This window comes from Lepisma saccharinum, chromosome 5 (assembly GCF_977018435.1).
Source record: "Lepisma saccharinum chromosome 5, izLepSacc3.1, whole genome shotgun sequence".
In the NCBI taxonomy this organism is placed as follows: domain Eukaryota; kingdom Metazoa; phylum Arthropoda; class Insecta; order Zygentoma; family Lepismatidae; genus Lepisma; species Lepisma saccharinum.
Window position 1 is genome coordinate 18,458,103 of NC_139233.1, and position 27,939 is coordinate 18,486,041.

At 38.5% G+C, this 27,939-nt stretch overlaps 1 protein-coding gene across 1 annotated transcript; it reads left to right on the forward strand.

The window, feature by feature from the left end:
- The first annotated feature begins 1,541 nt into the window (after window positions 1–1,541).
- Window positions 1,542–27,915, forward strand: LOC145988244 (uncharacterized). Its single transcript, XM_083123107.1, has 5 exons — window positions 1,542–1,737; window positions 8,981–9,169; window positions 13,571–13,741; window positions 23,502–23,819; window positions 27,581–27,915. The coding sequence occupies exons 1-5, from the start codon at window positions 1,696–1,698 to the stop codon at window positions 27,722–27,724; spliced, it is 864 nt and encodes a 287-aa protein (XP_082979233.1). The 5' UTR covers window positions 1,542–1,695; the 3' UTR covers window positions 27,725–27,915.
- Window positions 27,916–27,939: the final 24 nt, after the last annotated feature.

The following is a 27,939-nucleotide window of genomic DNA, read 5'->3' on the forward strand; positions in this document are numbered from 1 at the left end:
GATAACAGAACTGTGTCCGAAATTTGCAAACATTCAGGGATCTCACATTACATCTATTCGAATCAAACCTAACTTAGCCTGACCTACTTAATACATATGAATATTTGCGAGCTGGTTCAAAAATAAAAAATAAACCATGTACAAGGGAAAGTAAAAAAAACATTTAAACAAACTACTGATTTGTAATAAACATTCCGATGTTGTACATGTGAATAACACGAGTTTCCTAGGTTTGGAAATTAACTTACAGGAATGCAAATAGAGCATTTTATGCAATATTGATTTAATGATATCAGATATAATCTATATTAAGCTACGTATATTTCATGCTATGGTAATGATCTCAAAACGGTAGTTATTAGGATTATGCCTAACGTAAAATATAACATTATATTCTGATTTTACATTTACAAAGAAATATCAACTTCGTTTGGAAGTAAAAAAAGTCATGCAGTATTTAAGAAATTGATAGGTTCAAGCGATATTCTCACCGAAATTACATCAGAAGATATTTCTTCAACATGTAAATAAATTATACATTTTGCCTATATTTCAAACATTTTGCTTTTGATGGATAATATTAAGTAAATATTAAAACTTACCTTCGAGCTTGTTCAGGTTTTTAACATCCTCCGTGAAATATTTGTTCCCTTGTTCTCGTATCTGTACGGGATTCGATAAGCTTGGTTTGATTTTCACTCTTTCAAGAACTTGCATTGATAATATCGTTAGACAACACGGAATGAAATCTTGGCAACAGTGTATGCTAAAATGTGCACCACGGAGTATATTGCGACGAAACGCCACTTCAATTTTAATGATAACTACTACTTTCTGAAGGAACGAAATGTTTTCATTTTTTCACATAGTATTTCAGATACTTGCGGGAAGAGCATGTGATCTTTGTTTCACCACGAAATCTTCCATACTAGTCATCAAAGAAAAAAATGCACCGGTATTAGCAAAACTACCACTTCAGTGACATCTGTACGCAGCAGTTTGAACATGATGGAGACCTTATATTTTCTGTTATTTACTTAAATCCCTTCAATCGTAACAAAATTATAAGGTTCACATGTTTTAGTGAATAAAACAATCTTTTATATCGGAAAATTTCTTCCCTACCGAATCTATATTAGTTGTACGGTTATCCTTAGAAATTTGGGTGTATGATATAGCATGGCTCTAGAACCCCCTTAAAGTTATAATGTCGCAAAGTCAGTGACTCCAAATGACGTCGTTTAGTACGTTGACTATTCCAACTAGTCCCCCTCGTATATATTCCATCTCCGCTGATTGCATTAAATCCATGTAAATAATTAATTAATGAAACTTGTAATGTAGTATATCTCTGGTTTTTATTGTTGAAAAATTTAACCATACAATACAATAAGCCCCTGTATCACATCTCACTACAGTTGAGAGCGTGATATTTCTACTCGTGTTTGACGTCAATTATCTATAACCAATGTGCGTTCAGTGTCCCTGATTGAACAACCAGTTATGTAAGTAACTTGGTTCCCGCAGTTTGTTATCGAAATCTGCACATAGGTGCTTGTTTTATAGTTTACTATAAAGAAACACGTTTTCTTCTGCTTTTTGAAGACAGAAATGCAAACTGTAACAACTACAAGAAAAAATCTTGTAAATGTATTTCATAAATTCCAGCCACGTTCCAACGTATGAGAAGATAATATGAAAAAACTATTTTTTTTCTATGGAGATGCATTCATCATAGTAAGTTGAACTTATTACGCAGGCAATACATTTAAAGTTGGCTTTTGATGTTGATAGATTAATACTTTATTTTAATACAGGGTGATCTTAATTTTGAGTGTAATAAAAGTTCATTTTCGCGGAAGCAATGCAATTGTTCGTACCCGGTGGTACTGTAACTCTTTCAAATCGTGTTCAAACAGGGTCCTGCTTAAGTAAGGGTTAGAAAAGCATGTATTTAAACAGCTACAGGTGTTGGAATGTATTGCAAATAATTACTTCCTCACACTAGTTTTTTTTTGTTTTGTTCTTTATTAGGTATGATTTACGTTTATTGCGTTTGGTTTAGTTTGTTATTGGTAGGATAAGTCAACTTTTTATTTCTTCCTATTTTGGTTGTTTTACGTGACAGTTCTGCCTCTTAGGATAATCATGACGATGAAGATGAATGATGAACTTATGGAATGGTACATGGACGATGATACCTGAATGTCTCAACCAAGTTTCGAACCTAGGAACTCTGGTTACGTAGAGCGTTACAATGATCATTCCGGCACAAAGGTCGACTGTAACCCAACTGAACCAAACCTAGGTTTCCCTTGCTAACAACCAAACGAAATATAACCTATCATTTTCTAACCGAACCAAACTGAAATTTGTGTATGTGTGTGAGATTTGGTAACTTTACCAAATGAATCCCGTCCTAGCTAACTGAACCAAACCTGGGTTTCTGTGTGCGTGCGATTTGATAAGTTTTCCAAGTCTAAGCTATATGCACGGTCATGAAAATAGGCGGCTGGGCGCAATTGCACTGGTGCCACATGTGGGAAAAGCAAAGCGACAGCGGGACAAAAGTCGCTGGTTCCCGTGCACTACGTCGACTGGGCTGCGTTGCCTATACCCTGACCCAGCTAACTGTGGAGCAACACCGCGCATAGCGTCAGAGAAGCGAAGGAAATCGAGTGGCCAGAGCGAAGCATTCCACGCTGCTGGGAAGGCTGGTAACTGCAGTCGGTTTCCGCCACTCCACTTGCCACGTACCGCCGAGACTTACTTTAGCATAATGCCAACTTAGCACAGGAGTAGAGCAAAAGATACCTAGGACTAAGATTTGAGGAGCTAACGTTTTATGTTGGTCCAAGAAAACACAAGGTTTACCTACTACAGAAGGAATAAACGGAATATATACTGAAAGACATTTGCATAATACAATTTTCACACTGGGTTAGATTTTTCTTTCTACAATTTGAGCTAATGGTCATATATTTTTGTATTTCTTTCTTCGTTGTGACTGTTCTAAGGACTTTGGGTTTCTTCTTCTAAAGGTTCTACTTCTAAATGCTTCTACTTCTAAATGCTTCTTCTTCTAAATGCTTCTTCTTCTAAATGCTTCTTCTTCTAAATGCTTCTTCTTCTAATTGCTTCTTCTTCTAAATGCTTCCGTAACGATCCGTAGCTTTTAATTATTATGGACAACGAACTCCAACTTCCAGTCATTCAACCATAGTTTTCCAATCAGGAAATATTCAGAAACAGCTCAGGAATGCAGTGTCAGACAGCACTGAAGCTCTTCCTGGTCATCAGCGGTATACGGACGAATTCCAGGAAGAGGCTACAGTCCTGACTGTGCATTTGATTAGTAAATTGAATTGCAATAAATGTCTGGAAGGCAGGGAGATCGAGGTGAGTTCGAATTCAGTTATTGAGGAGCAAGCTACGATTGAATAGAAAGAGAGGAGGAGGTTCTAGGGAGAACGTGTTAACGCTAGTCGCAAGTCAGACTCTACGTACAGTCACAAGCATAACCTCTCCCAGCAGATCTTCAGTTGCATTACAGAGACAGGTATATCCTTACATTAGCCATGCTGATCCAGTCTTTAGGGGTGTGAAACTCAAGTTTCATGTGTTGCCATTCAAGTGTGTAAATTTAGTACCTCTAGCGCCTTACCACCAAGCTCACCACGAGCAGAGAGTGCTTTACCATCAAAGATGAATGATGATTAGTGAGCTACATTCCTAAAAGATCCCCCATGCCTAACGGTATGAGACGCCTCTTCTTCTAAATGCTTGTTCTTCTAAATGCTTCGTCTTCTAAAGGCTTTTTCTTCTGAAGATTTCTGCTTGCATATGTATGTGTGGATTCTTCTTGGATAAGCATACATTCATTCTTCTTGGATTATAACCATCTATCTGCATACACGAGTTCTTCTTGGGTTACAACCATTTACCTTCATACGTGAATTCTTCTTGGTTTACAACCATTTATCTTCATACATGAATTTTTCTTGGGTTACAACCATTTATCTTCATACATAAATTCTTCTTGGTTTTAGTATTCACAATCACTTTTATTCAGTTCGCACACCCATTGTTGCTTTAATCCGCGATCCTAATAAATTTGTGGCGTGCTGCCATCTATTGTCCACTTTATAAGACGCGGCGCTACGTTTGGGTGCGTAACACAAAATCTTCCCCCTTGGGATAAAATTTTTCGATCGGAAATTTCATTGCAGATGAAGAAAAATGTTTCTTATCCCTGTTCAAGTTCTCCTACTTCTTCTTCATCCTTCTTCTTTTATGGTACGACATCAGCCACTGTTTTCTTCTTACTTTATTTTTCCGTTTCTCACAAGTTCATGCTGTTCATTTGTTTTCTTCTTCTTCTTTCTTCTATGTACGGCATCAGCCACTTTTTTCTTCATATTTTTCCTTCTTCTCCTTTCCTTTGTTACGTGGCTTCAACATCTCTCCTACTTTTATTTTTCTTCCATTTCCATTTTGCATGTTTTCTTATTAGTTTGTATAATTGCTCGGCTTAACTAGATAAATTCTGAAACTGTTTCTCTGGTGTCGTCGCTTGTTTGTTCAATTATATCACAGATCTCACACTTTCGTCGCACTTGGCGATCACCTGTCTTAGACTAAATCTTCATACTATTAGAATCTTCGCACTTTTCCCATTCGGTTTAGTTCCGCATTTCCCTCTCCTCTCCTTCTCTTTCTACGAAATGTATGGAATATTGTATGGATACCTTTAGTCTATCAGTATCTTCCTTGGTTTCATCTCCATATTCGTCGGTAAATCCTGGCCGTTGACTAAAGATGTCTCTACATTGTTCTATAATACATTCTGACCCTTAACTTTCCTCTTCCGAGCTATCTTGGTATTCCTTGGCTTTTGACTGTATTTCTTCCACTGATGCGTTATATTCTTCGTTGTCTCTTTTAACTTTATTTTCATTTATTTCTTCTTCGGCATTTCCTTTTATGCTATATTCTTCGCAGTTTTCTTTTATTTCAATTTTCTCCGTTTCACATATATCATTTATCTTTATACTCTCGTCGTATTCTTCGTCGTATACCGCATCACTTTCATTAATAACAATGCTCTGCCTCTTAACACCAACTTTCTCCTCAGATTCCTCTTCTTTGGTCTTCGTGTGAAGATCAATTTTATCCTTTCCTAACTGCTCCAGGTTCAACCTGCTTGCAGATGCTTTCATCTTCTCATCACTCCTCTCCAATTCTTCCCTGACTTCTCGGACATCTTGTATCCTCATTTCTTTGAGCCTTAAGGTTTCCTTTACTAACCTATCTTCTGTTATTATCTTCATTTCTTCTATTTTATTTTCTGCCTCATCTATTCTGGAGATGTTGATTTCTATTTGAGCATTATTTTCTATAACCTTCCTTTCCGTATTTGTGCATTTCTACTGACATTCCTCTATTCTTCCTTCAACTGCTTTTTTATTTTGTTCTATTTTTTCTTCTAACTTTCTATTTTTTAAATTCATCTCTCCTTTCATTTCTTCTTTCATTTCGCCTAATTTTCTATTGTTTTCTTTCATCTCTCTGTTGTTTTCTTCTATCTTATCCCCCATCCTTCTGCTGTTATCTTCCATTTGTATCATCATTTCTCTATTGTTATCTTCTATCTTATACTCCATCCTTCTGCTGTTATCTTCCATCTTTTTTCTGTTATCTTCCATCTTTTTGCTGTTATTTTCCATCTTATCCTCCAACGTTCTGTTATTATCTTCCAACTTTTCTTTCATCCTCATCATCATTTTATGCAGCATCTCCATCATGTCGCTTTCTTCTTTCTTTCCTTCCACTTCCTTTAACTTTGCCTTTCTACATTCCTTACATTCGTATCCGTCTCCCCTTTCACATTTTCTCGTATTTCTCCTTTCTGATTGATTCCTTCGCATGCCCAGTGTTTCATTCCTTCACATATCCTACACTGGATTCTCTTCCTTATTTCCTTACTCTTCACAACATGTATATTTTCCTTCTTCCATTTTGCTTTGTTTTTTCTTCCCAACTAAAAGTTTCTAACATTGCTTATAACCTCTAATCATCGTCGAGACTCACACGTTGGTCACCATTAAATTGTGCCACGTACCGCCGAGACTTACTTTAGCATAATGCCAGCTTAGCACAGGAGTAGAGCAAAAGATACCAAGGGCTAAGATTTGAGGAGCTAACGTTTTATGTTGGTCCAAGAAAACACAAGGTTTACCTACTACAGAAGGAATAAACTGAATATATTCTGAAAGACATTTGCATAATACAAGTTCCACACTGGGTTAGATTTTTCTTTCTACAATTTGAGCTAATGGTCATATATTTTTGTACTTCCTTCTTCGTTGTGACTGTTCTAAGGACTTTGGGTTTCTTCTTCTAAAGGTTCTACTTCTAAAGGCTTCTACTTCTAAATGCGTCTTCTTCTAAATGCTTCTTCTTCTAAATGCTTCTTCATCTAATTGCTTCTTCTTCTAAATGCTTCGTCTTCAAAATGTTTCTTCTTCTAAATGCTTGTTCTTCTAAATGCTTCGTCTTCTAAAGGGTTTTTCTTCTGAAGATTTCTGATTGCATATGTATGTGTGGATTCTTCTTGGATGAGCATACATTCATTCTTCTTGGATTATAACCATCTATCTGCATACATGAGTTCTTCTTGGTTTACAACCATTTATCTTCATACATGAATTCTTCTTGGGTTACAACCATTTATCTTCATACATGAATTCTTCTTGGGTTACTACCATGAAGATATGTTATATGTGGCGATCATTTGATCTTTTCTCTTTGATTTCACTTCATAATTATTCTGAGTTCATTGATTAACACAAACACAATTAGCTTCAGTATTCACATCACTTTTATTCAGTTTGCACACCCAATGTTTCTGTAATCCACGATCCTAATACTTTTGTGGCGTGATGCCATCTAATGTCCACTTTATAAGACACGGCGCTACGTTTGGGTGCGTAACACACTGAATTCCGTTCCTCTTAGTGTTTATTGGTGGAGCCGTCTCGCGTCACTACTTGCGCAGAGACTTGTTTATGTTTGCCTGCTCCACAGTTAGCTGGGACAGAGTATAGTTCGAGCGTCAGACCGAACTTTCTCCGGGGCACTACTGTTCCATCCCTGACCTTTCGAGCATATAGTATCAGTTTGTATCACATGGATTACAAAGACCAACTCTAGAATGAGATCTTTCATTCTCTTAAACCTCCAAACACACGGGGTTGTTCTCCGACGTGGCAACAGGCAACAACCGCCTAATTTCAAGGCCGTGCGTTTAGTAGCTGAAACTGTGTTTCTGATTTTTTTTCTTTTCTTTTTATGTGGGATATGTTATTCTTGTTCATTTATGAAACAATATAACCAGTAGCGTACGCAGGATTTCATCAATGTGGGGGGGGGTTATTTCTCAAACTACTTAATATTATTAAGTAGTAGAGATCTACATAAATATATTTATGAAAGCAATAGAACAAAATTATTTTCTAGACATTCGATTGTTAACAAATTCTAGGAGCATTTTTTGTTTCTTTGTTACGAAGTAATTGTCTAGTCAACGGTTATTTAGTTATGATAATCCATAAAAACAATCAAATATATTAAATTAATTGGTATAATCAAAATATGAAACTCATCCAAGGAGCCGCGGTAGTCTAGTCTGACAACCTCGCCGAAGATCACCGGAATTGGTTGGAATTTATCCAGCCTTGTTCCCGCGCAACCCTGGGGTGATACCTGCAAAATGGCTGACATTGAGAATGTGTGGGGGCCCACCACACCACTACACGTGCTTTCATAACACGGTGCTGTATGCACGGGGAAATTTACATTACCTTTACCTATGGGAACTCAGCCAGGATGATGATGAGGCGCGAGAATACATGTTGCTAAATTCCACTCCACTGAGTCTATGTTTTTGTTCAAAAGTAAGTTTATAGACATTCCAACACATGTATCACTTCCAGGTGATTCACAAAGCACTTCTTGAAGATTATTTAATGATGTGGATGTAGACTCAACATCACTTAAGAGTTCACAAAGGGATCTTTGGGCATCATCCGACCTTATGACTGGCCAGCTTGTAGCCTGTAGAAGCAGCAGCATGATTTCACTGGTAACTCAGCAGATTCCCAAAAGTGCCACACAGCGTTATTTGGTGGAATGCTTCAATTCTCGCGATAGTCACTGCACGACTTTTTTTGCAAAAAAAATTGCAAAATTGAACTTTGCGGCCGCAAAGATTGTTTAGACATATCGACGGATCCCAAACTAGACTGTAAAGATTTATGTGAAACGCACCAATACCGCTCTCAAAATCTACTATGCACGGGGACGATAATTCACACCTGGTTGTCTCGTTGTTCTTACCAACAAAACATTTCACAATAGTTAAGCTTATTGTAGTTCGAATTCAGAAATTCAAATGTACCGCGCAAACAATGGGAAGGAGGCTGGTGATTGTGTATTCTTGTAGGCCTAGCATTTGTCTACATTAGCAGCTTACAATGAACCAAGAACTATATTCAGTTAAAGCTCATTGTTCACAGAAACAAATTCATGTTCTTTGAACATTGTTGAAGCTGATGTACAAAACAACTTTATAATTATAAAACAGTTCCCTCATATTTAATTTTCAAGAATTCATGTTTATTTTCAAGGCATTCACTATTAAAGATGCGTGTATTTGAAATGTTGTGCTTTTCTCCATGATGCATGGGAATAATAATTCAAATTATTATTATTAGTATTGTTAATATTGTTATTATTACTACTAATATTATTATTACTGCCACAGATCTTTGACTGTGATAAATTAGCCATTTTTAATTTTTTTCTACAGCATTTTCTATAATATTTCAAAAGCTCAAGGGGGCGGTTTAAAGCCGGTAAATAACCCCTTGCGTACGCCACTGAATTTAACATCATTCTTCTCTCTTCTTTTATTTTATAGGCAGTGGGATTCATATTCATTTGTTATGGAGGTTACCTTCAGGGTACACACGGATCTGAACTACAAGCAATGAGTTTGGGCGTAAACTACCCCTTGAAAGCGCTAGTTGGGGTTGGGTTCTTCTTAATAGCTGTGGGTGTTCTGGCGGGTTTTGCAGCTCATAAGTCAAACGTTAACCTCATGCAGCTTGTAAGTAGACTTCTAATATTCTTAAAGATTACCTATGTCTGTGAAATATTGGGTGTTCCAGGTAAAAGTAATCCGGCACAAAGACATTCGTCTATGAGGCAAATGATGGCTTCATTGCACCAGAAAAATGGAGTGGTCCATTGTAACAGGAACCGTGGTAGATACTCAAGGTCACCAGTACACAATCGGGTACTGGCATCGCACTGCCGTGTTTGCAGTCATATTGATCCGCGCTGGGCTACTTTTAACTAGGACACCCTTTGATTTATATATGCTTTCAACATGTCTGCAAATTGTGTTTCTGTAGCAATTACTCAAACGTGAGGGTGTGCACAGTAGTGGTCCCCGCTGAACGAAACCAGGTATCTTTGGTTGAATCCATGCAAGGTGCTGACATTTCCTTGTTTCCTCGTTCTCCATTTCATCTATTTATCTTCATCGCGGCGGTTCACGCAAGGAAGTACAGTCGTGGACACTTCTGCTTTTTAACATTCCTATTGGAAGTCAAAGCACAGAAATGGAACTTGCCAGTACCGTAAGGCCTTGTGATACAGAAATCTTGGGTTCAATCCCCGGCGGATACACACTCCAGAAGCGTCTTATTTAAACTGTAAGTCGAACATGATAAAAATTCACTAAAGTCAATTTTATTTTCCTAGATAACGTTCTTAAAGTTAAAGTTAAATTGATATTTTGATGTTTTTTTCTTCATTATTTATCCAAGAATTCCGTACATCTGAATCCATATTTAGAAATATCTTAACAGCAATACATGGAAAATTTAGTGTTCAGGGACGTAGCTAGGTTGATCAGTTTGGTGGGGGGGGGGGGCAAACGTAAGATTTTTTCTATCAAAGTATATTATAAATTAACAAACTATTTATACACCATATATGCCTATGCTGTATACATACATTCTTCGAAAGAAAAGGATCAAGGGCCTTCTTGGTGACGCATGCTAGCATCGTCGCCTTGTTATCAAGGGGTTCCGGGTTCGATACCCGATGGATGCTCATAGTGGTTCGGATCCCACTTTACACGTAGAACCAGTCCCGATTAGCCTTGCTGTGTATAAAGTGGACTTAAAACACCAACTCAATCAATCAATAAATTGGAAAGGAACATCATTTTCTTCTGTAGCCCCCAACAGTCAACGGATATACTCTCGCGAAATACACAGATATTATTCGGGAAACTAAATGCAGAATGAACTCATTAGCTTAATGGCTTATACACCAAGAACAATGTTATTAGTCTTTAGATTTGTAAATTTGCTGAAAAAAATTGAAAAGTAGATAAAACCCTTTTCCGTGGTTTTAGATATACAGTGCTGGAACCAGGTTTACAAGTATTTGCAACAGTACAAATATGAAATGTGTGCGTAATGAGTTCAAACTAGGCATCTCATGAATACAGTTCATACCGGAATCGAATTCGGTATCTCTTAGTTCAAGGGCGGGCCTGAGTCTTCTATGGCATCTGATTGTTCACTTGAGAAATGATGACGATAAGAAATTATATTCACACGTCTAATTTCTTAAAATTAATCTTATTTGTGTGTGGAAAACTGAATATATGATGGCACTGGATAAAACAAAATTCCCACACGCTCAAATGATTACGCTCTCGTCTTTGGTTCGGCAGGTTCAACAAGGGGTCCCGGGTTCGATTCCCGATGGAGGCACATAATTGTTCGGATCTCACTTTAAACTGTAGGTCCAGTCCCGATTAGCCTTACTGTGCATAAAGTGGACTTAAACACCAGTTTAATTAATCAATCAATAGAAAGGTTCAAGGTTCGATCGCTGGTGGTCAGACCGGTAGCCAGAATTTGATTTCGGAACGGGCTTGTCCGTTATCGGCAGCCGCCATCTAAAGACGAAAAGGTTGGGGGGAGGAGTAAATGCGCTGAAGATGAATTTCTTGATATATTGCAACTTACCATATACAAGATGTTTAATCCTGTTAATGAAGTAAATTTAATTACTACTACACATTATTAAAATCAGATATTTGTAGGATTTCTGAAAAGGACTGCAGCCCCCGAGCCCCTTCCCTGGGTATGTGCCTGCTTGTATTAGTTCCAAAATTTCTGTGCTGTTCCAACATCGTGAGGACAATTTGGGAAGTACTTGAAAGCGATATGGAAGCAAATTCTGCTCTCGAAACTATGGGACTCGATGTGATGACCACGCGCAACCGAATGAAAGAACTCTTCGCAGTCATTGTCCTTCAATATTAATTTTACTGACTAATTGTAAGTTTTTCTCTGCCTCCTCGATGACTTAGTGGTAGCGTCGCCGCCTTGCAATCAAGGGTCCCGGGTTCGATACCCGGTGGAGGCACATAGTGGTTCGGATCCCCGATTAGCCTTACTGTGCATACAGTGGACTTAAAACACGAACTAGTTGGCGATGAACTGACTTTCTAGGTAGAAATCATGGGCGCCTGGCTGACTGCTTGACTGGTTTTGAGGAATAGGACATGTTCTAATTGCTACTAACTTCTACGACTAGATTCTGTGGAACAGCCAATCAGAGCAAAGTTTGGCCATGTGAAGATATTCTGTGAGTTAGTAAAGTAGCCTTTTTTTGTCTGTGGCTTCCGAGTGCATACAACACAAAAGGCATGTTTACAATTGAAAAAGCTAAAATATTCTTCCATACGTGTATAGTAAACGTTGTGAAGTATGTATTTAATCAGCGCCATTCTTCTCTGCCTAAAACCATTTAATACGATGCGATATTCCACTCGGTTGGATAGTTATCGTATTTTAAAAGTGTGAAGTGATACGTTGTTTACATCTCGCGCGGCCGCCATTATGGGAACGAAAGACTATCGACAAGTACGGTATAACAAGTACCGTGTGAGGCGAAAACTAGCAAATGGGTAGCCAGTCCAGCGTCAACTAGAGCATTCTAACTAGAAATCCAGTTCCGTGTGATAGGGGCTTTAGTCGAAAGTCGGGACGGGATATTTTTTAAATCCCGACATTCGGGAATGTTCGAAATTTTCCGAAGCTCTTGAAAACTCGAATTCTACACGTCATTTTCACCTTAAGTGATTGTTTTTGCACTTCTGATACAAAAACTAAGATTTTCCGATAAGTTCCAGACATTTGCAATGCCGAAAACATCGAGAATTAACAACTTTTTACAATGACCATTCGGTATTTCACGACTGCTCGGGATCCCGAAAAAGTCGGGAAGTCATTTCCCGAAGTCGAGATCGGGACAGGAATTTTTTTTCCCGATCCCGGTGCCGACTTTTCGGGATCCCGCACTCCCCTAAGAATAATAAACATGTTCAACAGTAAAATTTATTCACCACATCATACCCGCAAAGCCAGTCTGAAATTTCATAGAGTTCTTTTCGAAAATGTCTCTCAAAACCTTTTCCAGCACCACTTTTTCCTTTAACATATGTTGACATCGTGAGATTCGGACATGGTCGTCCATTGCCAATCACTTGTTTCTTCTCTGAATACGAAAGCGAAGAAAATAAATCATTTAAATAGTTTTGCACAACACTTTCACTATTCTCCATCTTAAAATAATCACATCACTTCACACCACACGTTTAAAAAATAATGCACAACAATCACGAGCAAAACAACGCGGAACGCGGGGTGAATGAAAGCCAAACCGTTGGGAACAAATACAACGCCTTGAGAAGCTAACCATGGTGGTGGGTGGCAGGATGCGCATGCGCGGTCATCCTATGTTTCGGCAGTGGTAAGACGTTGTACTTCCTCTCCAACGTCCTGGCAGTCTGGGACCGATCTGCCTGCCTGACAACCACTGCGCGCTGCGCCGCGTTCGTAAACTACCGGGCGCTCGAAACTGACAATTAAAGAAAAACGCTCAAAATCGTAATTTATAAAAGTACAGATACTTTCTTCTTTATTTCATTTTCCTTTGGCCGTTGACGCACGACTTACACACCCAGAGAAATCGCCACTGGTTCGTGCTACTGAAAATTGAAGAAGTGTTTCAAACTGCAAGCAAAATTTACTGAAGAATTATTTTGCAACATTTGACATCAAAGTAAAATTTCCAGTAAATACAGAACAGTTTCCTAGGGCCACGTGGACGTTTGCCGGGGCCAGTGCCCCCGCGTGCACCCCGCTAACGACGTCCCTGCCCGTGTTCGATACCCGGTGGAGACACATTGTGGCTCGAATCTCACTTTAAACTGTAGGTTCAGTCCCAATTAACCTTTCAATACTTAAGGCAGACTTGAAACAAAAACTGAAACTCAAATTGAAAGGAAGTTAGATTTTACAATAGAATGAATTACATATTTGAGCAGAATTATGTGTAAGACTTAGGAATATTAAAGAAATGTTATTTTGATAATTCGATTTATGTCAGTTGTAACGTCATTCTGTCTGTGTTTCAGTCCATCGGATGTTTGTTATTCGCCCTCATAATGCAAATAGGTTTAGGAGGAATGGCCTTGACCAACAGGATGAGTATCCAAACCAGGGCGGATAAAATGTACGAAGCGATGAAATCGAAGTTCAATGATCTGAAGGAGAATGGTGTGCAATGGGGCGAGATGGAAAAGAAGGTAAGTAATTAATATGGATTAAAGGAAATGCTCCATTGTAACGATTATAACATCAATCTTTGGAAATATTTAACAATTACGTTTTTGAGAAACGGAAACTGTAATAATTGAGAATGACAGAAGAAAATGAGACACAAGAAATCATCATACCGGTATGTAATATTTAAGACCACTGCTGGGTCCCGAGGTGGCGTTTGGTGGGTCGCGAAGTACGGCTCGAAATTTTATTTACTGTATCTTAAAAACCTATTACATCTAAATTACTAGATTTGTAGTCTTTTAAATTACATATTTACTTTCCTAGAATGAAGTATATGTAATTTGATTGAGCAAGCTTAAAAGAGGGCTTCTTAAAATACTCGATCAAAAATATGATTATAAAGTGGATGCACACCCTTAGTAATTCTGCCTGAGCCCATGCTCATGTGTCCCATGAAGTGTAATATCCTTTAACGTGGGTCCTGAACTGGAAAAGGTTGAGAACCACTGTTCTAGGGCAATCTACAAACCTCTAACGAGAGATAAATTTCTGAAATTGTAAGAAATAACTCATATAAGTAATTAACAGCTTGTACCAAATGGATATTTTTTGCAAAATTGCTTGTAACTTTGTTTTAAAGAAAGAATTACAAGGCTGTTATATGTGGGACCTTGGGAACAGGGGTCCGAATGCCGACCTCCGTGGAGGAGTGGTTAGCACAGACCCTACGATAAAGTGTGCGTTCACATTCTTCAAACTAACGAATGCTTACATATTATACATAGTTTGAAAGCTAGTTTAATTATCCTTTTGATCATGTAGTTACATTGTAAACATTTTTTTTTTGTCAAAGCAACGATAGGCTACCTATTTATGTTTAAAAATGTGGTCCAGACGCGAGTTCTAGAGGTGGCCCATGGCTGATTTGGTTTATTTTACTTCGCTTTTTGGAACTTTTGGCTAATCACGAAGTTGAGAATGAGTGATGTGATGAAATCGATTAATGGACACTGACAAGGAACACCTATGCTCAGGCCACGATTCGAAACGGGGGCTTTGTAGGGCCTCTGCTAACCACTACGCCACGAAGGTCGGCTATTTGTCGTTACTGTATGTAATGCATATCAACAATCAAAAGTTTGAGACCAACTATTTCCTATAATAAGTTGTTGAAACAATAATAAACATTAATTTGTTCTAAGCAACATTTTCTAAGCAACTGTAAGCAGTGGCTACCTTTGGTACCCCTGTTCCTAAGGTGGCCCATATGTAAAGATTTTGTAATTCTTTTTTTTTAAGTTACAAGCGGATTTACAGTTGTTAATTGGCTACAGATTTTTTTTCTTTTTTTAATTTAGAAATTTATATTTCATTAGAAGTTTGTAAATTGGCTTAGTAGCTTCACTATGGCCACTTTTGGTCCACCTACCTTATGAAGCTATATTGAATGGAGGGCAACAAAGAAGTAGCGAAACTTGGACACAACAATGCCTTTGTTTTCATTTTGTGCAGCTCTTGTATAGAAGATATGGTGCACCAATGTGTTTAAACCTTCTATTTCTCAGTGGCGTCTCGTCCCTTGGCGCTTCCGGGGCTTAACCCCTAAAGAAAAACGGACGTATTGACGTAATTTTCAATCACCATAATACATAACTATCACACAATCTTTTAAAGGGCGATTTTTACCCACGTAATCCTAGCGGCATTGATGTCAGTTATCGGTCTCGGTGCTTGTCGCAGAGGAAGGCGTGGTCTACGCTACACTACAGTGAAGGTCGCGTGCCAGCAGAGAGAGCTAAGGGGGGGAGTGCAATGGGTTTGGGTGTTGATTCGGGGCTAGTTCCGTCGCGTCGCGTTCGTTCGATCCCGCGTGTTGTAGTGTAGCGTTGTGGTGGCTTTTAAGTAAAGGAACATCTTCGAACTCTTCAGATGATAGTTCTGTTCTGTGTAATAAAATAATAACAATAATAATAGTAATAGTAATAGTAAATGTGAGAAGTATCGTTAAAATGAATTTATGCGCAATAGATGTTTAAAGCAAGGGAAAACAGACTTCCTATCAAATCTTTAAAGGCATTAAATAATATTTATTTATTAGTTCCGATATCTTTCCTTCTTCCTTTAAATGCACTTTGGTGGTGAATGCGAGTTCCGTAGACGTATTTCCTCGGCGAAGCTCTTCAGTTTATCACCTATAATTTTTGTCGGTACTTTCTTCAAAACTGGTAATCTGCTTTTGAGAATGCATAGAGTGAAGAAAAGGCAACTACAAACACCACATTTTTGAAAAGTCAACTGAAATTATTTTTAAGAAAATTATTTTCTTTTCGGCAATAGTTTTCATATCCTTAAAATACTTTGCTGCAGCACCGCGACATATCAACACTAACGGTCTAAACACAATCTTAAGCGATATTTTTAAAATTTATACAATATAACACGAATGAAATAAATGACTAATCTGATCATTTCTATCTTCATCAGATTTTTCAGGAATAATGTTTCGTGGATTTCTATGACACCCCATCACCATTAACCCGCAATGACAAGTGAATGGGTAAAAATGACCCAAAAGATTTTGAAATACAGGGTGGGCCAAAGGTCCCTTACCACCCCTTGTAAAAATCGTTTTAGTGGAAATTGATGAATAACGACCATGTGTGACCACATTAAACCTAGGGGAAAGTCATAAGGTGGGGGTGCCCTTGACGGCGACCATCTTGAAAGCCGCCATCTTGGATACAAGTCCAGTTTTGTAAATGGGAAGGTAGGCATGCGATACATGATTTTAGGCTAGAATTTGATAAGGAAAACAAATGGTGAAGTCGTAATGTTGAAATCTTCATTTGTTAAAAAGTTACAGGCATTCAAATATTGGAATCACACTTTTACATATGGTGCTCTACGTGAGCGCCCTCCAGCGCCACGCACGTGTGTAGTCGTTCACCCCAATTGTCCATGATCCTGCTAAGTGTGTCAGGTAAAATATCAGCACAGGCTGCAAATATCCTTTCTTCCAGGTGAGCAACATTCCTGATCTTCTCGGCGTATACCTTGGCCTTCAACATTACGACTTCACCATTGTTTTTCTTATCAAATTCTAGCCTAAAATCGTAACACGATTAAGCCTTGTTTCCATGATTATGAAAAAGTATAAATATGCTGACCAAGGCAATAATTTATTTTATTAAAAACATAAACTAAACGTAACGTTTCAACCTTCTAGCAAGGTCTTCATCAGACTTTGTATCAAGTACAAAAGTAACAAGATACCAAAAACAGGGCATTATATATACACAAAACATTACTCCCTCTAGACTATTAGAAAGTTGTTTTGGAACTTTCTAGCAGGTGGCTTTCACTAGTGAAACTGTACTTTCACCTAAAAGGCTAAAAATATATACTTCCATATAGAATGTGGATTGGGCTTTATATCTCACGCTCTTTTTCCTTCATTTTCTTCCTTCTCCTCTCCTCTTTCTCTCTTGTCCTTTCCACTCTTTCTAAAACTTTCTTCCATTCTTTGTTTAACTTCAGCTCCCCATTCCAGTTCATTGTGTCTTCTTCACCTTTCTTCTCTATTTCCTTGGCTTCCTTCCATTTTCTCACTAGCATTCTCTTCTCCCTTCCTATCTGCTTAGCCTTAGTTTTTAAACGAAGTAAAAGAGAAATTATGTGTAGCATTCCATAGGGGTGACAACAACAAAAAACGAATTTTGAAAATATTGTCAGGCAAACGTTTTTTATTTAATTTGATATGAATTGACCCAAATGTGAGGAACGATGAAACACAGTTCGTGGAAAATAAAATTAAAAATTTCCGGAATTATTTCACTTTTAAGTGAACATGATAAACATCAATGTGGTTGCGGAATGAAAGTTAGGGATTCCAATGTTAAAAATGAAAAAAAAAACAAAAAAAAAAACATGAAATATGCACACTTCACCAAATACCAATCAACATATGCCGGCTCCTGTGACTGAGTTGTGTGCACATTGCGCTATGGCGCCAGGGATCCCGGGTTCGATGGCTGGCCTGAACATGGATGTTTGTGAGTGTCCATTAATTAATAGTCATTCCAATATCTTCAGTCCCCCATTCCAGTTCATTGGGTCTTCTTCACCTTCCTTTTCTATTTCCTTGGCCTCCTTCCATTTCCTCACTAGCACTCTCTTCTTCCTTCCTATCTGCTTAGCCTCATCCCACTGTATGTCATGTCCTGTTTCTCTCGTGTGTTTAAATATCGCATTTCTCTCTCTCTTAAGTCGTACATCATCCCTATGTTGTTTCAACCTATCTTTCAGTCTCTTTTTCGTTTCTCCTATGTACACACTCTGACATTCTTTACATTTTACTTCGTAGATAATCCCTTCCTCTTCCTCTTCTCTGTTTTCCTTTTTCTTGTTCGCATTCTTCGCTATTCCTAAGATGCTTCTCCCTCCCTTCATGTAAGTTTTAATGCCCGCTTTCCTAAGCACTTTGCATATCTTTTCTGTGGTCTTCCCCATACTCCTTATTCCAAAACTTCTCTCTTTTTCTTTCTCTTCCAATTCTCCCATTCCTCTTTTCTTCCTTCTTCTCCAGCTGTTTCCATAGGCTATTTATTTTGCCTTCTTTATCACATTCCTTCGTGCATATTTTCGTTATTCTGTCCTCCATATTCTTTATGAAATTTCTTTTTGTCACCTCACTTACATCACTTCTTTCGTGGCAGAATACCCCTGCTGCACACTTCTTCTGATGCCAAGCTGTTTCAATTTCTTCTCCTCTCTTCCTTTTCATCAATATATCGAGGTAGCTTAACTTGCCTTCTTCTTCTATTTCAAGTTCCAATAATATCCCTCTTTCTTCATCTTGTATTTCTTTGGCAAAAATGTCGAGCTGCCTCTTTGTTCCCTTCCATATGCCAAAACAATCGTCCACATATCTGCAAAACAGAATTATTTTGTCACCTCCTTTTTCGATCACTTTCTTTTTCCATTCATTCATAACTAATTAATTCAGCCAATGCGGGGCTTAGGCTAGAAACTATATTCAGTCCTTCACTCATTAACATTATTTTATCTCCCATTATACTGTAACCGTTATTCCAAATGGTTTCCAGCGCCTTCACTACCCTTTCACTATCCCATTCTCCTATAATTTCCTTTCCCATTCTCTTTTTAATAATGTCCAAAACGTGTCCCCTCTTGATGTTTGGGAACATACTTTTTACATCTAAGCTAAACATTGTCGTCTTCATCTCATTTAACTTAAGTCCTTTTATGAGGTCTACTACTTGCTCACTGTTATTAACTGCTGTGCTTTCTTGCTGTGTTACTAACACTTCAATAACTTTCTTTAATTTATTTTCCAAAGGTTCCAAAATATTGTTTCTGCAATTCATTACTGGTCTTAACTTTATCTCCTCTTTGTGTATCTTTGAAAGCCCTTCAAACTTGGTAGTCTTCCTGTCTCCTTTATGCATTTCTTGAATCCACTCCTCCTACAGTCTTGTATGACCCTTTCTTTTATAGTTTGTTCTTCTTCTGTTCCACAAATCTCCTCATATCCGTTTTCTTTTAGGTCTTCAAACTTCCTCTCGTACCATTCTCTTTCCATCACCACAATTGCTCCTCCTTTATCTGCCTGCTCTATCACCACATTATTTCTTTTCTTGATTACTTCATCCCTTCCCTTTCTTTCTGACTCAAATTATCTACTTTTCTTTGTATTCCCATTTCTTTCTTCAGTATGGCTGCTGTTCTTCTTCTAATCCTGTCTCTAGCTGGTTCTTCTTTTATATGGAGTACTGCTTCTTCAATGTCATATATAACTTCCTCGTAATCTACATTTCTTTCTTTAACTTTGAAACCTCTTCCTAGTTTTAAAAAAGCTTCCTCTTCTTTTGATAGGTCTACATTCCCTATTACCACAACTCTTCTTCTGGTATCCTCTTCTTCTTCCTCTTCTCCCCTTTCTTCTTTCCATCCTAGTCCCTCTCCTTTCTTCTTCAACTTTATTTTTATTTTCTCTCTAAATTTCTCCTGCCAGCTTTTCATTTCGTAAAATGTATATTCTCTCGTAAAAATGGTGAGACCATCTTCAATAGCTTTTTCAATTCTTTTAAGGTTCTCCTTTATTATTTTTATCTCCTTTCTTCTTGCCCTTATTTCATTCCATATCAGTTCTTTTTCCATTTTCTGAACCAATGTCTTTCATATCCTGGTATTGCAAACCACTCCCTTCTTACTTATTTTTAATCCTTTAGGCGCTGTGCCTCTCTCCAAACATTTTCTCAGAAACTTCTCTTGTTCGTCTTTGTGTATTTCTTTCCTCTTCAAGTCCTTCCAGTTGTTAATTTTCCTCATCAGCCTTGGAAAATGTCCAATTATAACACGATTAAGCCTTGTTTCCATGATTATGAAAAAATATAAATATGCTGACCAAGGCAGTAATTTATTTTATTAAAAACATAAACTAAACGTAACGTTTCAACCTTCTAGCAAGGTCTTCATCAGACTCTGTATCAAGTACAAAAGTAACAAGATACCAAAAACAGGGCATTATATATACACAAAACATTACTTTCATTTTTAGCCTTTTAGGTGAAAGTACAGTTTCACTAGTGAAAGCCACCTGCTAGAAAGTTCCAAAACAACTTTCTAATAGTCTGGAGGGAGTAATGTTTTGTGTATATTATATAATGCCCTGTTTTTGGTATCTTGTTACTTTTGTACTTGATACAGAGTCTGATGAAGACCTTGCTAGAAGGTTGAAACGTTACGTTTAGTTTATGTTTTTAATAAAATAAATTACTGCCTTGGTCAGCATATTTATATTTTTCCTAAAATCATGTATCGCATGCCTACCTTCCCATTTACAAAACTGGACTTGTATCCAAGATGGCCGCCGTCAAGGGCACCCCCACCTTATGACTTCCCCCTAGGCCTAATGTGGTCACACATGGTTGTTATTCATCAATTTCCACTAAAACGATTTTTACAAGGGGTGGTAAGGGACTTTTGGCCCACCCTGTATTTCTTTCATCAATACCAATGAGTGTGCCTGAGGCGACCCTTTTCAGTACCTTTCCAGTAAACACTTTCTAATGTCATGACCTTGAATCAGCTATGACGCTTCGTTAGTTGCCCTCACAGGGCGTAGAAACTTCGCCTGTGTAAATTCCACCCACACCTGCGCTCCTGCGTTTCAGCTTGGTATTTAAACATGATCTTTTCTCTCATTTTTATCAATTGTGAAATACAATAAAGATGTTCAAAATTAATACAATTAGTTTAACCAATGAAGATATTGTTAATCAAATGCTTGAATGTAATTATAACTCGGATTTACGAAGTAATTTTGCTTCTGGGTAATATTTACACAGCCGAGTCTTCGGGGAGACTTTTAGGGAGGGTGTTGATGAAGGTTTTGGGAGGTGTTAGGAGTTGTTGGGAATGTTTGAATAAATTTCTGTTACACTACACTATTTCTATATGTATTAAGCATCAGCTGATAGCGAAATCGGAGACGACCTATTTCCCTAGTGCGCGCACACCTGACCACGTTTGATTCAGGATTGCCAACTGACCCATTAACAACGGAGCACACGTTCGCAAATAAGCTAAATTTGTGAAAAATAGCAAAACTTTTCTCCCGTGCCGTTTTCACAATACTTTAAAGCAGGGGTGCCCAACCCCCCTCCTCCCCAATGTCCATGACGCACTCCCCGAAAAAAAGGTAGAACATTCCCCCCGTTTATGCCGAATTAATTACTCAAATTAATTTTGTCAGACAATATTTGCGGAAAAATATAATACCAGAGATGCAACCACGAATTTTTGTCTGGGGGGGAGCAAGTACCAGGATAAACGTACCAATAATAATAATAATAATAATAATAGCATTAATAATGGCTTTATTATTACTACTACTACTACCAGTAGTAGTAGTAGTAGTAGTAGTAATATCAAAGACGTTATTATTCTCATAAATTACTCAAAAAGAGGATAGAAGTCTGTGCTAAAGCATTTGTTTGGAACAGACGATTTGAAATATTTTTTCAACACCGTCAATTTCACATTACCTAATAATGGAAATGAAGCACACAAACTGTATTTTTGAATGGCAGAAAATGAATGATAAATGCATTCCGAAGATGCATGTGTAACTTTCACGTACAACATATGTTTTACACATATGCAACATGGAGCGACATAAAATAAGAAAATACATATTAACAAGCTAACACTAAATTGTGTACGCATTCAAAGCTTATTCAATACAAATATACAACACATATTACTTAAATACATCACATTACAGAAAATAAGCAGAATGCGAACGAAGCGAGCAAGAAAATTTTTATATCCAATTTTTACAATTGAAAAAATATAGATTTAATATGGCGCAAATAATTTCACTGGACGCCATGCCAGTCTCTCTCTTTTACAACTTTCTATTAGATCATTCGGCGCCCATGGCCGTCTCCCGCCGCCTCTAGCTACAGCTCTGAACTTGACGAAAACAAGAAAAGCAGATAATGCGAGCGAAGCAAGCAAGAAAATTTAACAAAATGTATTTTTATTCGCATAAAATTGGAAATCGAAGGGGTAAGTACTCCTCTGTGACCCCTTGCAGGTGCCCTTGGTCGTCAATGTTTGTCCCCCCTTGCTACCCTAGAATTGACTTCCGTCGAAGGTTGGGTGGCATTAACCCCCCTGCCCCCTGTGGTTGCGTCACTGTATAATACAGATATATTTAAGCAATATGATACTTTAGATACTTTAGGTTCACTGCCATTGTTCGTGTGAACCTTATTCTGCACAGTTTGTCTGCTCGACTAACATTGTATTAATGCGAACAGCACGTCTCACCCCTCCATCCAAACCGATTCTAAAAGCATAAGAGGTGGTGTTTCATTTCAACCCTATCGCCGCGATCACCCACTGGTAGGTAGAAAAACTAAATATAATAACCAAAACTAAAAATAAAAAACAAGTCAATCAAACGATACGATCCCCCACATTTTTGTGTGAACATATATAGAATTGGTCTAAAAGCTTGTCCCCCCAAAAATTCCCATGACGCAGGCGCGTCATGAAACCCCCCTGTGGGCACCCCTGCTTTAAAGTATCCTTTGCTTTTGAAATCTTCGTGGGAAATAGCGGCGAAAGCTATGTTAACTCAAGGTAACTTTTGAATTTTCAAGTCAAAAATAATAACATTATATTTTATTGTAATTCATATATGTGTTCTATTCCTGTGCATTACTGAGAAGTTGTGAGTCTACCTAGCACAATTATATTGTCCGGCGAAAAAGTAATTGCTACAACAAGTCTTAAAAAAAGTAGTCTTAAGTAATAAGTCTACAAAATATAGTCCGAAAATTCCATTTTCAGGAACCGCCATTTTGAGGCCCGAAAACAAGAACAAATAATAAATTTACAAAAAAAAAATTATGGCAGTTTCATGCCCCATTTAGTTGTTTACATAAGTGGTAATGTTTTATTCCCTTACCGAAAAGTCAAAATTTCTATTTTTGCCGACTTCATTCGCATTCTGGATCACTGTGCGTTGTGGTGTTTGATGAAGTGATTTTAGAAAACCAAAACGAAATTCTTAACTTTTTTCACGCAAGGACAAGAGCATCCTTACAAGACCAAAATCGTCTCCATTCCAGCAAGATACACAATGTCTACGAAAATCGTCGTATTTGACAAATTGGAAAAAAAATACATTTATGTGATGAAAAAGTGTTCTAAATGTAATACATTTTCGATTTCTTCTTTCGCCAGAATCACTGTTGCGGATTGGACAGTTTCAATGATTACGGCTTATTTGGAAAGTATTCGTTAAATGGCATTTTGAACGCCATCAAAGCTGCCCTGAGCAAAATTCCTTTAATGGGTAATTGGCTTGGAGATCTTCTGTCGACGGCCACGGACAGAATCAACGAAATAATAAACTTCAAATATCCCAAGACGTGCCTGACGAAACCTGATGACGTCAACAGCCCACCTTTTAGGAAAGGATGCTACAAAGTGGCCAAGGACTTGATCAACAAAGCTGTTTTGATCGTTGGAACGTTTTCTATTGTATCGTCAATAATTACGGTAGGTATTTCCGTGTGGGACAAGACCGGTAAACAAGAAAACTAGATACTGAAATCCACTGTGCGAATGAAGCTTTTTGCTTGGGCGGGGGGACACTCGGTGGAGTATTCGTGATTTTATTTTTGGGGGTAGCTTTTTGGGTATGCAAATTTGTATATTGTTTTACCAGTGAGTAAACTGAACTATTGTCTTGCGGTTGTAAGTACGTTAGAATATTGGTTCTAACCTAGGTAAAATTTACACGTAATTCAGAACCACTTAGTACATTTACATTCTAAGAAAACCCAAACTCAAGCTTTCGAACTAATGACACCAAAAATTTGATCAAATTTCTATGTCACCTACTACAAGTTTCTTTTGAACACTTTATGTAAAATATCAGCACTAAGCCTTGAACATTTAAGTGGAAGTGGTGAGGTTGTTTAGCTGCAGAATGGCGTCCTCTTAATCCAGAAGGCTGCATACTTTTCGGCAAGACATTTTTGTTGACTGGACCATTAATGGACACGGATGATTTTTCCATGTGTTTTTTCATATAGTTAAGAAATACTTTTGCAGAATATGCTTTCAATCTAATTTTCTTTCAGGCGGATAAAATCATGCCTGGCAGGGAGAAAAATAATTGTTTTCTCCCGATGATGAAATTTTTCGTGAAGGGGGGAATCTCGGCACGCCTCCCCCTCCGTTAATTCGCACAGTGCTTAAACCAAGATTTGTATTTCTGTTCTACTCAGGGACTGTGCTTCTTGCTTTGGGGAGGGAGGGGGGGATAATGCCCACTCAGTGGCGTATTTCTGTTTCTATTCCTGGAGCTTTGCTTTTGTGGGTAGCTATCCAAATTTATGTATGTTACCAATCAGTCAACTAAGTACCTGAAAACATTGGTTCTAACCTGGGTCATTGCATGTTATGAAAACATATACACGTAATTTAGAAAAAAATTGGTTCATTTACATTATAAGAAAACCGAGAACTCATACACAAAATGAGCCATCGAACTCGTAACATTGAAAACTTGACCAAATTTCTATTGCCAAGTTCAAACTTAATGTTTATTTAACCTACCTTCAAATTTCTTGTGAACATTTTAATACACGTAAAATATCAGCAGTACTCTATGAAAACTCAAGTGGAAAACAGTCTGCTGTTGTCTCGGCTCGATAAGGTTGGTCAGTTTCAGAATGGTGTCTTCTATCCAGACCTTATATCGCGATATTGAAAAAATATCGTCCAGGCGATATCAACTAGATGATATATCGTCACGATTTGTGGCCATATATATCGTGTCGGCGATGTATCGTCACGATGTTTTGGCGATATAACGTCACGATATTTTGGCAATATATATCGTGTCGGCGATATATCGTCACGATATTTTGGCGATATATATCGTGTCGGCGATATATCATCACGATATTTTGGCGATATATATCGTGTCGGCGATATATCGTCACGATATTTGGCAATATATGTCGTGTCGGCGATATATCGTTACGATATTTGGCGATATATCGTCACGATATTTGGCGATATATGTCGTGTCGGCGATATATCGTCACGATATTTGGCTATATATGGTAACGATATTTTAGCGATATATAGTCATGATATTTGACGTTATATATCATGGGAACGATATATCGCTGATATCACGATACGGAAAAATATCGTATCGCATCGTCTGTGACGATATATCGCGATATCAAATTTTCGATATCGTTCATCCCTAAAAAGAACTAAACACTCAAAATGCAGTTATCTGCGAAATAAGCACTTTTGACGAACATAGTTAAAAGAAAGCCTAAAATTCGTCAGCCTACTTAGGGTATATACAGAAGGTTGATCCGTCTATATGTGTCCGATTTTAAACCTTCACCCCTGCTCATGAATCGACCGATCTGAATGATTCAAACAGCAGGAGAAAGCCAAAGACCTCTAGTATCGCGCCAAGTTCGCGTGTGTGTGGTGTGCGCATCATGACTCCCAAGATGAACCGGTTTTGGGAAGGCTACGTCCTAGCACTTTTCCACGCGAAGTTTTCCGTGACACAGATTCAAAAACAGTGCGGGGAAAATGGATGTGCATTGGGGTTAACGACCATCAAGAACATAATTCATCGACATAAACACCACGACGTTCCAGCACTTCGTTCACCCACAAAGGGGAGTAGAAAGCGACCGTGTACTGTGGTGACTCCACCTGTAGCTCGGAAGTTGCGCCGAATGGCCCAACAGGAAAACCCTCCTACGCAACGTGTGATGGCAAGACGAGTGCACGTGGCACAGTCAACTGTGAACCGCAACCTACGTGACAAATTAAAGCTCCGGATGGTGTTTAAACGCCGTGGACACTTCCTCACTGCGGCCCATGGGAGGGAGAGAAAGGCAGTGTCCGGATTGGCAAGCGCTCCGTCCCGTTGTCTCCCGTTGCTCTCGCGTGCCGTCGAAGTCACGTCCAAGTCGTCCGAATCTACATGTCCCCTCGTAGTACGGTTGTCACTTTTCCCGCCAGGTGTCAGCCCGAACTTCACCCACCGCGCTCTGGGGCGCAGGCGCACCGCACGGAAGCAGAAGGCAGACGCCAAACAAACATCACAATGATTGCCACCTATTTACTACTCATATTAAAAATGTAACATGCTATTTCATCATTTACAATTTTTCTACATTCAGTATTATCGATAAAATGTTAAAGTATCACTGAGTTTTACATCGTCTAATCAGTAAATGTTGTCTGTACAAAGTGAAAGTTAGAATATGGCTGCCAAGCGAGGGTCACAGCGAGTTCAAGCGTGCTGATGCATCTGTCGCGCCTCTCTGCTCTCCCCTCCGACTCCACGTCTGCCGCGAATTCGGACAACGGAGGTTGGCTGAGTCCCCGGATGGAACGGTGCTTCAGGTGACATCTGCTGCCGATTCGGACGCGGCCCGATTGTGGCAAAATTCGAGCCGTAACGTACACCCCACGAGATGCAAAAACCTGTCTTGACTTCATCCGTCAGTGCAAAGCAAGTTTCGCGAAGGAATTTCTGGTTGTCGCGGGATACTGCTATGAAGGCAAGTTAACTGCAAAATCAGCTCCGCATTTCATCAGCAACATATCCTCACACCAATTTATACAGACGATCTGCCCCCTTTGTATGGAAATGCAATAAGTCAGGTCCGTGTGCATGTGGATAAGGCCTCATCACATACATCTAGTTCTACACAGAGATTTATCCAACAAATGGCGGCAGACACCGGCATCCAGGCTATTTCCTTCCAGGACATACCAGTGAGGTCACCTGATGCCAGTCCCGTGGATTTTTGCGGGTTTGGCCTATTGAAAGGAGCACTTTCGTCTCGTCGTGTCACCACTGTCCGTGGCCTCCCGAAAGCCTGCCAGGAGGAGTGGCTCAAGATTCCGTTCCTGTACTTCAACGGAGCCTCCTACAATGGAAGTTACGGTGCAGGGCTATTGCCAGGACCCATGGTGCTCACATCGAGGACAACCGCTGGTGGTCCCGTGGTTTTTCCTAAAGTAGGCGAGACGTCAAAATCGGACACATATAGACGGTTCAACCTTCTATATTATTGCACATTATAAAAGAAATCTCCGAGTTCAGCGCACCCAATGTTTTATTTTAAAAATGAGAATGATACAAGCATGTGAAACTAGAAACGAAACAGGAAACGAGACGCGGTTTCTCATTGAAGAAACCAATGTGTGTTCTCGTCTCGCTAGCCTCTGAAGCTTAAGCATACCTTATTGGTTCTTTGCAGATGATGATGATCTGTCTGGCATGTATGTTGGTAACTGACATAATGAACCCTCCGCCTAAGAAGGATGAACTGTATGAAGTTTGGGACGAAGATCAACTGCAAGAAGAATCAGATAGTGAGGATGAGGATGAAGATGATGAATGATAATTAGTTTTGTATTCATCAAACACTAAGTTACAATTATATGGAATATGGTATTTGAAATTTGATAGAAATTACGATTTTCTATCAAATAAAGAAAACTTCGTGGAATTAAAAGCAGTACGAATCTTGATAATTAAAAAAAAAACGTTTGTGGTATTCCATTCGTATATACACTGTTTTTAAATCGTATGTAGTGCAATAAAATAACATTTCGC